The following is a 16,450-nucleotide window of genomic DNA, read 5'->3' on the forward strand; positions in this document are numbered from 1 at the left end:
AATAATTTTTGAATATTACATTTAATTATGAAAAGTCTTAATTTTTAAAAAATAAATTTAAAAAATAATAATAATAATTTAAATAATAAATATTAAGATAGTATTATAAATAATAATAATAATTAAAAGAGAAATAAATAATAATAATAATTAGTATTTATAAAATAATATAAATAATTTTAAAATATTACGGTCTTAATTTTTTAAAAATTAAATTTTAAAGAAAATAATAATTTAAATAATAAATATTAATATAGTATTGTAAATAATAATGATAATTAAAAAAGAAATAAAAAAAATTAAATAACATTTAGTATAAAGGAGAATATTTATGAAAAGTGACAGGTGACAAGTTTTTCAAGTAAAGTGTCACATGTCATTTCCTTAAAAATATCTCTCTACTTTATGTATATAAAATAATAATTTAAATCATAAATGTTAAGGTAATATTGTAAATAATAATAATAAGTAAAAGAGAAATAAAAAATTTAACTTTTCAAGAAAAGTGTGATGTATCATTTTTTTGAGAATTATACTCCGTTATATATATATATATATATATATATATATATATATATATTATTTAGAATCAAAAGTGATCATATTTGATTTTTATTTTATTTTAGTTTGAAATTTAAATTCAAAGTCAACTATTTAACCTTGATTTGGAAAAATTTTCTTCCAAGTCCCACATTATTTTTTTTATTATAAGTTGAAGCTTTTTTTTTTTATTATTCATATTAAAAATAAATCTTAATAATGTATGGTTAATTACTTATAAATTATAATTTCTTGCTATGTTTTGAAGGAATAGTTAAGTAAATATACACTATGAGTGAAAACATGCTTACTAAATTCATTTATTAAAAATGTGAAAATATTTATTTAAATTTATCTTTATTTAATTTAAAAATCACCACAAAAATGAGTTGGAGATAGTGATGTGTTACTTGGAAGAAATGTAATACTTCATCATTTGTAATTTTTATAGCAAATGACTATGAGTCAACATATGATCATGTTCAATATTGGGTGGTGAAGATAGAAGGGAAAAACCAGTTCAAAACAAGATTGAAGAAAAAGGAAAAAAATTTTAGCCAAACCAAACGCATCACAATTATTCTTTAAAAAAAGTTTCCCACTAATAAGATCACACAAGTGAAACAAACAAATAAGAAAATTAATTTGAACAACAATGATTGTAGACAATCATTTATTTATTTATTTTCATAACCACTTGAAAAAAAGGTAATCAAACACCAATTATAGCTTCTCCAACACATTAATCATAGATTCACGTGCTTTGCACATGGCTTCCAATGGTTGTGCTTTAGGCGTGGTTAACCCTGACCCTTCAGACATATCCACTAGTTCTTCACTAGGTCTCTCCCACTCAAAGCATTGTATTAATGAAGCTAAGGCCAAGCCCATCACTTTATTTGCCAGGCCAGCCCCAGGACATGCCCTCATCCCCAACCCAAATGGAATCAATTTATGAGCCTCATCTTCTAAAACTTCAAATCTCTCTGGCTTAAAACTTGTTGGGTCCTCCCACACATCAGGATCCATGTGAATAGCCCAAGCATTGACTATTAACATTGTGCCTTGCGGTACATGATAACCCCTAATAATGCAATCATCAGATGATTCATAGGGCGTTAGAAGTGGTCCTATCGTCTTGAATCGCATTGACTCTTTAATAATGCTTTGCAAGTATGGCAAGTTGGGAAAATTGGACTCGTCTACCAATCGGTCTTCACCAACAAATTTGCTTATCTCGGCTCTAGCCTTCTTCAGTACCTCTGGATAGTTAAGCAGAAGCGACATAGTCCATTCCATTGTGGCTGCTGATGTATCCGTGGCCGCAACAATAATTGACTACATGAACAAATAACATGTTATTTTTCTTAATCTAACAAACAGATGATTACCTTTTGCGTACACTATTGTTTCTAGAATACTATCAATAGTTGATTAAAAATCATGAGAAGTAATTAACTTGTTGCTAGATGCTAATTGATGTGGCTTCCTAAAAAAAAAAAAAAGAGATAATGCATACCAGTAAAAGGCTTTTGATGCTTTCATCAGAATAGTTCTCAGGTTCAGATTCTTGTAGAGATAACATATTATCAATCATTGTCTTAGTCCTTCCTTGTACTTTTGTGCAAGAATTCTTGTGATTTCGATGCTCATCTATCAAACCTTGGGCAAATTCATCTATTTTTTTCTTTAATCTCAGCATCCTTTTCTTTATTCCATGGAAATCAATCCATTGTAGGATTGGCAGAAAGTCCCCTAGATTTGATGAAGCACTCACCGCAAAAATCTCACTTATAATATCACGAATGCATTTAGACTCCTCTAAAATTTCCCCTTGTACTCCTAAACATCGCTTCCCTAAAATCATCCTCATTATAATGTTAAAAGAAAGCTTCGATAGCCTTGATTTCATCTCTACTTTCTGGAAACTTGTGCGTGAATTTTCAAATAGATCTTTGAGCAGGTTTCTAACTTCTTGTTGTCTAATGCTCAAGCACATCATGAGCCTATTCGTTGAGTAAATTTCACGAGCAGCAATGCGACGGAAGTTGCGCCAGTGGTGGCCATATGGAGAAGAATTTATTGTAGTGTAGTTATAGTTTAGGATTTCGCCAGCCAAAAGGCGAGGCCTATTAGCAAAAATAATGGCATTTTTATTAAAGCACTCATCGAGTAAGGCTGGAGATGATATGATGAGAACATTTTGGAAACCAAACTTAAGGGATATAATTGGACCATACTGATTTGATAAGCTTTGCAAAGTTTTATGGAAAGGTCCTTTTAGGAGATGCAGATGGCCAATTATGGGAAGTGCAGGGGGGCTAGGTGGGAGGTTTTTTTGCCATGTTTGTTTCAGTGAAAATAGCTTCAAGAGAAGAAAGATTGAAGAAACAATGGAAATCAAGTAAACCCATATTCCATCCATATTGAACATATGATTTTTTTTTTTTTGATGTTTTTATGAGCTTTTAGAGGTGAGTGAGTGAGTGAGTATATGTGTATATATATCAGTATTATAGGTCATTTTTGTTCAAGTTTCTTGCAATTTGTAACCCATCACTCATGCATGTTTGACACTTGTATGGAGATTCTTTTATATCTTCAAAGATGAATACAAGTTCATCACATGTAATTCATGCATAAAAGAATACCTTGCATGCAGATTCTTCCATATCTTGAAAGATGCATATATGTTCACCACTTGCAATTCACGCATGAAAGAATTTGCCATTTGTAGCTCATGCATGAAAGTTTAGTGCATTTTCATTTTAGTGAAAAGAACTTTGAGAAAAGAAAGATTAAGGAAAGGAGAAACATGAATAAACCTATATCTCTTCCATCTTTGACATACACTAATTTTATATTTCGATGAGCTATTAAGGTGTATTAGTATTTTTCATACATGTATTGCACGTTATTTGTATTCTTTCTATGTACTTGTAATTTATTTTCTTATTTGCAATTTTTAAAAAATTTCCATGATATAATTAACTAATAAACCTTAAAACTAATAGATATATATATATTTTTATCAAAGCAAATTTAATAATATGATAAAACTAAAAAAAAAAAAAGCTAAAGCAAATGTTTAATCCAAAACTATAAAAATACTTCATTATATTCTAGTCGTATATATGCAAGTAAACAATCATTAAAAAATTTTTTTTTTTTTCCTAAAAGAACCTATCTAAGCAAAAGTAGATATAACAATCTAAAATAATTAACGTTTAATTTATTGAATCCTATTTCAAATCTGAATTTAACTATTATTATTATACTTGAATTTAAATTTAATTAATGTGTCTACAAATAAATTTTATGAAATTTTAACTATTATTTTGTATTATTGTCCTTAAATAATCATAACATAAAAATTAAAATTCATTATCAACAATCTATTTTGTAAGGTATAATTTTAAATTCCAAAATTTAACTCTTTCAGTAATTTTATTATTTTTCAAGTACTATATTTCTTCAATTATTATATTTTTTTAATTATAATTTTTCTTATCAACTTTATTATCATTACATTTTAATTATTTTAATTTAAATTTAATAAAATTCAAACAATTATTGTGAAACTTTAAATATTCTAATTAGATAAATAATTACAACAAGATTATAAATGTTTAATAGTTTTTTTTATGTGACAAATTAAAGACAACAATTACTAATGTTATTCTTAATATATAGTAATTTAAATAAATTATGTTGATATAAAGTTTTTCTAATTAAAGTTTCATTTTGTTTCTCGGAAAATAATTTGAAAATGGTTTCTAAAAAAACGTTTTCCATGAAAATATTTTTTGTTATTTGATTGCAATATTAAATTAATGATATGTGTTTATATCATGCATATATAAGTATTTTCATATTTTATTAAAATTGTCAAAACCTAAAAAATAACTTCCTCTAATGACTTACTTTTTGAAGGGATGAAGTTATTTTCTCTAAAAATAGTTTAATTTTCCTTTGATCAGAAAATTTTTTTCTATTAACCTATTTTCTTAAGTAATGCTAGAAAATGAGAAAAATATTTTTCATAAAATAAATAGAGCCTAAATGTACTAAAAATGATTTTTGCAAGATCTTGAACTAAGCAACAATAGTTACTATTAAGTGATGTTTATTGATCCTATATTCTTACATTTTCTACCTTATAATTCTTATAAGTTTTGAATAATTATAAATAATTTTTTACATAAATATTTAATTAAGTAAATCAAAATATTGAAAATTATAAATATTGAAATTTTTTTAAAGTTATTATACTAAAAAAATCTTTATGATTGTTGTGATGTTATAAATGATACACTTTTTATAAGTTCACAATCTATATAAAAATTATAAAAATAAATATATTAAAACAAATTCAGTTGAAACAGATTATTAAATAATTTAATTTAGGTAATATTTCTTATAAAGAAAAGAATTTATAAAAGATGGATAATATAACAATAGCAAAGTTGGATATATATATAAAATTTTAAATTGAATTAAAATAATTTTAATAAAATCATATTTTTAATACAATAAAATATAAATTTAAATAGAAAACTAATCTAACCAATCAAATTCAAAATGTTGAAATAATAAAAAAATTCCTATATTAATTTTTAGCCAATCAAAATAGAGGGTAATTTATCATTATAAAATTTAACTATGTCCTTTTATGACCATCCCGTTATTCCTCCCTCCTTCCTACTTTTTAATATATTATAGAAATTATAGATTTATGTACATGAACCAAGATTATAGGTTCCTTTTTATTGAAGTGTCTTGAAACTTGTAACTCATCTCTCATTCATGTTAGACACTTGTATGAAGATTTTTCAATATTTTAAAAGTTATATGAATGTTCATCACCTGTAACTCATGCATGAAAGAATTCGCCAAATGTAGATTCTTTCATATCTTGAAAGATGCATGCGTATTCTCCACTTTTAACTCATGCATGAAAGAATTTGCTGCATGTAGCTCATGCACGAAATATTAATGCTTATTTGTTTCAGTGAAAAGAGCTTCAAGAGAAGAAATATTGAGAAAAGGACAGACTTGAAGTAAAACCACATCTCTTGTGTCTATACACGACATATATCACTTTGATGTTTCTATGAGCTATTTGAGGTGCCTTTGCATATGTATATGAAAAAAAAAAGACTCGAAATTACAGATCTTTTTTGTTGAAGTTTCTTGGAATTTGCAATCAATCATGTTTAACACTTATGGAGATTCTTTCATATCTTCAAAGACCCATGCATGTTCATCACTTGTAACTCATGCATGATAAAATTCACCATATTTATCTCAACATAAAAGTGTTATTGCATTTTTATTTTAGTTAAAAAAGCTTTGAGAAAAGAAATATTAGGGAAAGGACAAACATGAAGTAGAACCATATCTCATCCATATTTGGCATAGGTTAATTTTATGTTTCCATGAGCTATTTGAGGTGGATTTATGTATATATATAATCCAAGGTCATAGGTCCATTTTGTTAAAGTGTCTTGAAACTTGTGACACATTTCCCTTGCATGTTGGACGCTTATATGGAGATTCTTCCATACCTTAATATGTGCATGCATGTTCACCTGTAACTCATGCATAAAAGAATTTGCCACATGTAGATTATTTTATATCTTGAAAGATGAAAAGATATTTACCGCTTGTAACTTGCGCATGAAAGAATTTGTTACATGTAGCTCATGCATGAAATGTAATGCATATTTGTTTCAGTAAAAAAAAAAAAAATAATAAGAAAGAAGAAAGATTAAGGAAAGGATAAACTTGATTTAATTTGATATTTTTATGAGTTAATTGAGGCGTATTTGTGTATATATATGAAAGGACAGACTTGGAATCATTTGCTAACATAGCCAACCTAGATAAGGCTAAGTCAAACCCTTCTAAAGCAATCGTAATAAAGAATCTATGTTCCCAACCAGGGGTAACTTGAGGCATACCTCACATATCAATAGAATTACCCAAAGAAGATAAATACCAATAGTCAATATTTTATTTTTTGTCATGATAAAATATCTAACTCATGATTTGATGATTGAGAGGATTTTTATGTGTGAGTGCCAGAAGCACCATAAGATAAGCACAATGCATGTTGGTGGGCTCGAATAACTCAACATAAGGCTATATGCATTCCCAACCTAATGGTGTATTTTCAGAAGCAAAAACATGGGCCTTGCTTTCAGGTCTCCTTCATACATTACAATGCTATTTTCTCAAGCGTTGTCATTTGCTCTAAACCATCACGATGGTAGTCGCAATCAGTAGTCATAAATCTTCCTCCTTAAGTATTAAAGCAATTATTTATGTAATTTGTTTTTGGAAAAAAGAAAGAACCATTTATGTACATGATTGATTAGTTGTAGGCAACATTTGTCTAAGCCATTTCATGTGAAAATTATATAAACAAGCTACTTTATGCAAAGGCATCCCTTTATATTTATAGAATATTATTGAAATTTATAAGATGTTCCCAATGCACTAAAATTTAGTGTGCCATATAAGTGGGTCTCATCTCAATATGAGAGAGGGAAATGTGCTTTGGGAGCACTATATAAAACCTCGAATACTACATGGTATGAAAGTTGCAAGGTCATGAGATCTATGTGGCATTTAAATATGTTTTTCTCAAACTACAAAAAAATGGCTTTTGGCGATGGATTTTTCCATCATTGAAAGTCATTTTTCCGTTGTTGAAAGTTTCAGCAATGGATTTCTGACAAACAAAAGTCTATCGATAAGGTAATTTTTGTGACAGATTTTTCGACGTTATCACTAAATTAGTGATATCAAATTACCATAGCTAATTTTTAGCGACACTATTGCTGTCACTAAATCTTACGGGACCATCAAATGAATTAATGGATTTCTGACAAACAAAAGTCTATCAATAAGGTAATTTCTGTGATGGATGTCTTGATGTTATCACTAAATTAGCAATATCAAATTACCATAGCTAATTTTTAGCGACACTAATGCTGTCGCTAAATCTTCAGGACCATCAAATGAATTTCTATGCATAAGGTCATCGTTAATACCACAACTAATTTGTTGCTAATTCTAATTCAATTGCAATAGTAGTTATACTATATAATTAAAATTCATAAATACATTAAACTAAAATATTTCATAGAAAGTATAGATTTTTATAGAAATTATTAATTAAAAGTTAAGATCATATATTAAATTAAAAGACTTACAGAATTTACAATTAAAATTAAGATCAAAATACAAATTGCAAGTAAAGATACTCTAATGTCTGTCCCACATAGAAGGCCTCTATCTTGTCTCTTTTCCAAGGAGAGTACCCACTATATTCAACCTTTGTGTACTTATCAAATGCTTCAAAAATCAACAACTCCATTCATAGGACATGCAATATATGATATTTTGATCAGTTAAATGTAAAATCTAATAAGAAAGAAAGAAAGACTCTTTATGCAACACACACTTAATGAAATTAAAAAATACAGATAAAAGAGTTTTAATGACAATCAAGTAAACTACAGGGATATGAGAAAGGAGATTGGCAAGGGTAGATCCAGGATATAATTTCAAAAGGGGCAAACTTACACATCCTATATTTTTTAATAATAAAAATTCATATTGACTATGATAAAATTTACAAATGTAAGTGGTAAGAAAATCTACATTACCAAATGCAATTATAAAAGCTAAAATTTAAAAAAATTAAAAAATATATGTAAAACTATTTTATAACTCAATTTAATATTAAAAATAAACACATACCTTACATGCTTTGAAACTCTCATAACATAATATCAATTTTTAGATCTGAGAATGCACCGAGAAATAATGGTGTAAGAAGGCAAAGCAATCATAAAATGCGTAAATCAATATTACACAAAAAAGATAAATAAGTAACAACTAATAAACAAAGTGTTAATATTTCATAGGATAATTTAAAGTCAATTTATATTATTGAAAAGTCACAATACATTTCTATCTTTTATAGAAATACAAAACATGGACCAAAGCAAAAAGATTATGTCCATAATATCATTCATTCTTACAAAAAGAATTTTAATATATGAATTAGCACAAAAAAAAATTGTTGTCCCATTCTTCTCATGTATAACCTATCATAATTGTTCCCTCCAAGCTTCATATTTTGATTTTGTTGTAAAACTTTCTCATTATTAATATTATTGAAGATATCTTTCTCAACATATGTGATAAAAAAATCATTTATCCAAGAATCTCCCATTCAATTACGTAATCGATTTTTTACTATCTTCATTGCAAAAAAATAACCTTTCAACATACGCAATAGCAATTGGCAAAATCAAAGCTAATTTCACAAGTAAAAGCACCAAAGGATACATAATATCTTTTTTTGATTCAACCAATTTCTTGCAAGATCACCAATCCCCTTTAGCATTGAAATTTGATCATCAGATCTCATATCAAAAATATAATTGCCAAGTTGATTGCCAAGAGTAACAAGCTCTACTTTGAAAAATTAAAAGAATATTTGAATTAAGTTTTTCTTATAAAAAGCTTGAAAAGAGTCACTTGGATTCAAGTATGCTACACAAAAAAACAACTCTGTATTAACCTCATTGAAGTAATTGTTGAGCTCTTGAAGCTGCATATCAATCACAGTATAATATAATTCCATTTGATAATGATGCAAATTTTTTATTTGTTGTGCTTTTGTCATGACCTTTCTTGAAGTACAAAATTATCATCCATACTTGGAATGGTAAATCCATGTTTCCCACAAAATGAAGAAACTTTATCAAGTAAGCACTAATACCCTTCATCTCTCATCATTTGTAGTTGTTGCTTGAAAATTTTAATTAAGGAAACTACATAGATAATGTCTTGATCAATTTCTTTATAATGTTTCAATTAATTCATTTTGTGCAAGTTGAACACAAACTCATAGGATTGAATGGAATCAAGTAAAGCATGTGCTTCACCTTTTGGCTCTAAATTTGTGCCTTTTTCCATAATGATCTCAAGCACATCAATTATGGAACAATTAGATTTGCTAATGATCCACAATACAAGCTTGTGTCACTATGTCTTTGAAGAGAAATTTCTTGATGTAAACCTTAACCGCTTGAGATTTCACAAATTTTTTTTTTTTTTTTAGTTCTTCAACAATCTTATTAAGTTATTTCTCACAAAAAAGCTTTAACTACATTCACTAAGCTTGAGACTAAGTTAAACAACATAGTAATTTGTACATAATATGCAGATTTATTTTCTTTCATAATCAAAGTCTTCAAACCATTAATTGCTCCTTGCATTGCTAGCTCCATCATTGCTTTGCCTACATAAAGACGATAAGCTCAATCCACACTTTGAAAATAATCCATTTATTGCAAACTTAAGTGATGAAGAAGCGGTATCACTAACATTAATAATACCAATAAACCACTCAAGCACACATCCATTGCATCCACATAACATAAAACAATGGCCAATTATAATATTAGTTCTTTCAATTGCAATGACTTTGACAATATCCTTCTGTGCATCAGATCAATGACTATGAGATTACCACGAGCATTTTTTAAAACAAAATCATTGATATCTTGATTATGATAAGCTAAGAATCACCATCCTTATTGGAAGTCTCTGACTCATCATGACCATGAAAAGCTGGTCTTTTTTTTTATAAGCAAATATTTTTTTTTAAAATATTAAAAGGTCAAGAAAAATTTAGCATGGATCTCCTCATTCTAAACCCCAGCCAATAAACCTCCCCGCGAAAAGCTAGTCCTCAACGCAAAAGGAACTAAATACAATCAACTGACACAATAAGTTGAGTACGTTAGTTCCTTCATGCTTGATTAGATTATGTAGCATAAGCAACTTGGATATGTCGTTTTATATTCATCAAATCTTGACATTTCCTCAAAGCTTTGTTATGACCACTACTTGGACATCTTATAATTTCTTTTCCTTTTTTTTTCCAATTGATAAATCCATCAATAACAAAAGTATCATCACTTGGTTGCGCTCCAATAACTAGCTTCAAAAAGACAACAACATAAACAAAAAGCCGTATCCTTTGAAACACTATATTCTAACTAATTGTTATATTCTTCAAATAAAGATGCAACAAATTGATAATAATATTCCCAATTCTTATTTGTAGAAAATCATGGTTAAAAGTTGACATGGCCCCTCTTGCAGATAGGCCATTCACATTTTATCACGATCATTAGGGTGATAATCTGACATTCTTTTCCATAATCCTAGATCAGAAGGAGGATTATCTATAAAGATTTTCAAAATGACAATGCCTTGAAGGATTGGGATTCGAATCCTTGTTTATGAGTGATCTTTTGAGAAAATTTTCCATAAATAAATTAAATTTAAGTAATTAGATATTAAAAAAACTATAAATAGCATTATTGCTTAAGATTCATAACCCAAGAAAACCTAAAAAGCACAACATAAAGAATTACTAAAATCATGTATAAGCACAAACAACTCAACTGGTTAAACCACCAAAACATCATAAAAAAAAATAAAGAAAGCGATCAACAATGCAAGGTCATCACAACAGCTTGGGATTTGGCAATACAATAATAATTCTTAGGAGAAATCTTTAATTTTTCATTATTTAATCAATAAATGAACCATATAATTATAAATTGAGCTTCATTAGTTATATATATTCATCAAAAAAATAAATTGAGATGCATACTACACCTCCATTGTGTTACTTAAGGTCTTTACCTCTTTTTATAATAAGAACAAAAATATATATTAGTAAGACAAAGAATTTAAATTTCTATTTTTATTTTTTCCTTAAATAACACAACCTGTCTAACAAGAACATTTTTGGGATTATTTTTTTTTCTATTCTTTTTAGCTTTGTCATATAACAGAAAAACCTAATCCATTAGAATATACCCAATAAAGTTCCTCATAAAATTATAGAAATCTCAATGAATGGAACTTAAATTTAGTTCATATTCAATGAAATTGAGTAGGAAAAAAAATTAGAAAAGGAGAGTCAAATTAGTTAAAAGTGGCATTGAAGAACAAAACAAAAAATATATTAAAGTGAAAGCAAAGAGAAATTTGAAAACTCAAAGTATGAAGAGGCCTTAACAAATCCAGTAATGAAGAAAAGTGAGCTAAATTCACTCTATTTCTAGTAATACAATAGGATTTAAGATGAGAAAATGAGATTAGAAGAGAAGCCATAAAAGAATAGAAGAGGAAGAGAATGAAGGGAATGGGTGAAATGAAAAAAATTAGTCGAAAAGGCTAAGAAATAAATTTATCTAATGGGCCATGATAGTAATGGGTTGATAATGGGATAATGGGAGCAAGCCTTCTTATTTTAGTGGGGGCAACAATGAAAATGCAATATAATCTCATTGAAATTTTAATTGGCCAATGGTGGTATCCGCCACTAAAGATTAGAGGAGTATCTTAAGAAATGCAGTAACAATTACATCTATTGCATTTCTAAAATTTTTCAAACTTTACATATTGAGATGTAACAAAGATGAACAAAAAAGCGAGTCTTGGAAATGATACCATACACTAATGTGGACAATGCTAAAGTGTCATATAATTAATAGAAAAGTTACCCACAAATTCAAGGCCCTATAGTTGTGTTCAATTGATATTTACAAATAGTGCCAACTACCAAAAAAAAAAAAAAAAGCGAATCTTTTATACTAAAAACATGAGCAAATACATATAAACACACACACACATATATTGTGATTTAAGTATATATAATTGCAATTAACAATTAGCAAAGCAACTAGTAGGTAGAATTTGAATTGTATTTTGAGATTTGTTAATTTTAGCCCAAAGTGTTAAATTAGTAATATCTGTGAACAAGTAAAGCTTATAAAGCTTCATAACAATTTATATCATTAACATTCAATACCAAGACATCAAAAATATTCTTTGTTTTGCATAGTCACTCTTAATTTCCAAATTAATAAGAATTCAAGATTTAAATAGAAAAATTTGAAAGGTTGCATATGCAACTTAATCCTATACAAGAGTACCCTTACTACCTAAAATTCTTACATAGTGGGTTTGTGTGAAAAAACAAATCACTATTATTACAAAAGCTTTTAGGCTTCTGATCCAATCTCATTACCAAGTGAAATTGATAAAAAAAAAACACTTCAAAGTTTTAATTTTAAGGCTTAATCTAGGACTGCATTCAATAATAGATTCTGTTGTACGACTTGTGCTTAGTTATATCAAGATCTAGTAGCTTATAGAAATCACATTATAAAGGTATTACAAAGTTAAGTAGCTTATAGAAATCACATTATAAAGGTCTTACAAAGTTAAGTGATTGTCAATAGGCTATGCAATCCATAAATAAGTTGCAAAACATGAATACTAAAACAAACAAGCAAAAGCATAGGTTCTTAACAATAAAAATCAAAACCAATAGAATATAGAAAGCCCAAAGAAGGAAGGACAAAACTTACCATATCCCAAATCTTCTGTTTCAAAATAAACTACCCATAACCACAACCATAGCAAAATAGTAGCATCAATCTACCTCATTTCAATTCTAATACATTGTATGAAAAATAAAAATGTCCAATCCTAATTTTCTTCAAGTAAGAATTATTAAAAAAAAAAAAAACTCAAAGAGGAGAAGTTTCTAAATCCAAAATTAAAGAGCATTGACAAATTTAACAAAAGAAATTGCATTTTTAGCTTACAATTACCACTTAAATTAATGAGATTAAGAAAAATTGGCAAATATAATATGAAGTGAAAATATCAAATCGATAAAAAGGAAGTGAAGAAGAAATCTGCGCAACTCTCAAAATCTAAGGTAAAAGAGGAGAAACAAAAGGGTATGAATGCATACCTTAGCAATTTTTAGGATCAAATTTGTAGAGTGGAAGCCAAAGTAGAGTGAGAGATAATGAGAGCAATAGCGTAGCAAGTGAGCTCACAAGAGATGGAAATAGAGTCCAAAATGTAATGCCTTGTAAAATTATAAAAATAAATAATTTGTAAAAAAGATTATTTTAATGTTATTTTATTGCTTAAACATATTTTATAAGATTATTTTAAACTCTAAAATTTAATTTTAGAACTTTGAATTAAAATTATCTTGATTGTTGAAATTCTATAATTTAATGTTTTTAAATATTTTAAATTTAACATAATTATTATTGTTATTGTTGTTGTTGTTGTTGCAACTCCTATTGCTATTGTTATTTTCATTTAAAATCTTGTTTAAATGAACTAAAATGGGATTGGACTTAACTGAAAAGATTTTGGACTTAATTAAAAGATTGTGAAAAGTTCACAGACTTAAGGAGAATCTAAAAGTTAACTTTTTTTTTGAAAGCACAATAATCTTATCTCTCTTCTCTATCCCATACAACACTCTCTTTCTCCCTATTTCTCCTTACAGGCGAAGACCCATCAACCGACAACACTCCTAGCATGACTAGCGCACACCAATGACCACCTGGGCCCCCGAAATGGTGAGCTATAGTCCCCTTCCCTATTTGATGAAATCGAAGGAGAGAGAGAGAGAGAGAGAGAGAGAGAGAGAGAGTGAGAAAGATAAAAGCCAAAACTTCTCCAGCTAAAATCCAACAATCCAAATAGTCAGCTAAAGTAATACTGATGGAATTGGACTCCCCTCAATCCAAACTTTCATTTTTGATCAACAGAGCTTGATTTGGTGGCCGAAGGAGAGAGAACTAAAGAGAGAAAATGGGTATTGTGTAGCTTAACATCTAAATTTCGACTAAACAATGGCCAGTTTGGACAATCGGACTTAGAGATCATGATCTACACTCCATAAGCTTCAATTTGACACCAATTATGTCTCGATCAGAGATTGAATAAAGAAGATGATCATCAAACAACCTAAACTAAATTGAGCAATATCAAACGATTGGGAAGAAATTTTGATGAACTGTCTTTAAATTGATAAACCCATTTTGTATAAGTATTTTATGATAGTTTGACATCTATTTTGCCCTTTTTAGTTTAGTACTTTTATGCTTTTAATGCTTATTTTAGTTAATTTATTAATTTTAGTTTCATTATATTTGATTTTTAGAATTTTAATATTTTTGATAGGTTTTAATAAGATTTAAAGGCAAAAAGGTCCATATAGAAGAAATTCAAAGTGATTTGGAAGCTTAAAGTAGTGTACAAAATGAAGAAAATTTGCCTAAGGAAGAAGACCAGTCGAGATTTTCAAGGGCTTCAACATGCCCCGTGTTGAAGGTCATGTGAAGAAAAGAGTCAGCCAGCAAGAATCCACATGAGGCATGTAAATTCAACACTGGGTCGTGCAAACAAAGATTTTGGAATAAAACATGTTGAAAGTTTCAAGGACTTTAAAATGCCCTTTGTAGCGGGTCGTGCAGACAGAGATTTTGGAACAAAGTCTGTCGAAAGTTTCAAGGACTTCAACATGCTCCATGTAGCTGGTCATGCAGAATCTAAAAGGTCCTCCTCCAAATCAACATGAGGCATGTGGAAAATAACTTAAATCAACATGAGGCATGTGGGATGGCGCTGGCAGATTTGCTGACATGGAAAAATTTTCTCTTTTCACACCTTTTACACTTTTTGTTTTTATCTCTTTAGAGACTATTTTTAGGGCAAAGCTTGGGGATATATAAGCATCATATTCTCATTTTTACCATAAGGAGAAAAAGAGAGAAAAATCAAAAGAGGAAGGAAAGAATGAACCACGCCATTTTTGGAGGAAGAACACCTGCAGAGTGACGTTTCCAACTTTTATTTTCAGAGATTTGGATTCTCTTCTTTCGGGTTCTTTTATTTTTAGTCTTATTTTCATGTTTTCTTGCTCTATTTCATACTTACCACTTGGAAATACAAGCATGAGTGAGTAGATACCTAGGATTTTAGAGTTAGTTGTAATGATTTAAGTTTAATTTGTGGATTTAGACTGGTTTTAATCAGATTTTAGTATATATAAGTTTTACTTCTTATCTTGTGTGCTTATTTATATACCTATTATTGGTACCCTTTGGGTTTTATTCATAATTTTAGATTGAAGGATCGATAGGTGAAAATCTATGATAGATAATCAAGATAATGAACTTAATCACCTAGTGTTAGAAATAAACTAGTGGGTTAAGAGGAATTTCAAGTTGATTAAAGTGCTTAAAGGGTTTTGGGTAATTAAACATCGTATGAGAATGGGTTTAGTTTCCTTTAAAACACTCTTTAGTTTGCTTGAAAGAGAAATTAAAGAAAATCAGAATCAACTTCCTTCAAACTTGTATTTCCCTTAATGTTGGTTTTGCCTATCCAAATCCTGATAAAATTTACTTCATGAACCTCAACTCTGGAATCAATTTTGCCATTAATCAATTAAATTCTTAATTACTTGCTGAAATTATAGCAAATTAGTATAGTGCTTAGAATTTTAATTGCTTAATTCATTATAAATTCCTTATTTTCCTAATTTAATTTGCTGCATCTCTTACTCTATTTTTTACACAAAATATCGATAGCCCAAATAATCATGACTTTTATAGTTTAGTGCTCAAATAACAAATCTCTGTGGGATGATATCTTTTCTTTACTACTTGAACTACCCGTATACTTGCGGAGTACACAACCAAGTTTTTGGTGCCGTTGTTGGGGATTGTTTTTGTTTGATATTAAACGATTGATTGTTTGGTTAATTTGGGCATTTTATTTTTTATTTTAATTTCTTTTCTTATTATTTTACTTTGAGATTTTCTTATTTTAGTTTTTTAGGTACATATCTTTTATATGAGAAGAACAAAAAGTGCAGAGATTGACTTAATTTTTAACCCTGAGATTGAAAAGATAGCTAAAACTTTTAGAGCAGAATCTAAAAGAAGAAAAGCTGAACTCAGAATTCAAAGATAGCAAGAGCAAC

General features: G+C 28.4%; 1 protein-coding gene across 1 annotated transcript; it reads right to left on the reverse strand.

Moving 5' to 3' along the window:
* Positions 1 to 1,184: 1,184 nt before the first annotated feature.
* Positions 1,185 to 3,026, reverse strand: LOC110649644 (cytochrome P450 81Q32-like). The gene is made up of 2 exons (XM_021804311.2): positions 2,060 to 3,026; positions 1,185 to 1,878 (listed from the first exon to the last, which is right to left on the reverse strand). Exons 1-2 carry the CDS (start codon positions 2,972 to 2,974, stop codon positions 1,264 to 1,266), a joined length of 1,530 nt encoding a protein of 509 aa, XP_021660003.2. The 5' UTR covers positions 2,975 to 3,026; the 3' UTR covers positions 1,185 to 1,263.
* Positions 3,027 to 16,450: the final 13,424 nt, after the last annotated feature.

Source organism: Hevea brasiliensis, chromosome 2, assembly GCF_030052815.1.
Source record: "Hevea brasiliensis isolate MT/VB/25A 57/8 chromosome 2, ASM3005281v1, whole genome shotgun sequence".
In the NCBI taxonomy this organism is placed as follows: Eukaryota; Viridiplantae; Streptophyta; class Magnoliopsida; order Malpighiales; family Euphorbiaceae; genus Hevea; species Hevea brasiliensis.

Excerpts from the sequence above, each read along its gene's own strand:
- LOC110649644 (XM_021804311.2), bottom strand. The coding sequence starts at position 2,974 with ATGTTCAATATGGATGGAATATGGGTTTACTTGATTTCCATTGTTTCT. Across the intron at positions 1,879-2,059 it reads GCATCAAAAGCCTTTTACTG|TCAATTATTGTTGCGGCCAC; the intron begins GTATGCATTATC and ends TTGTTCATGTAG.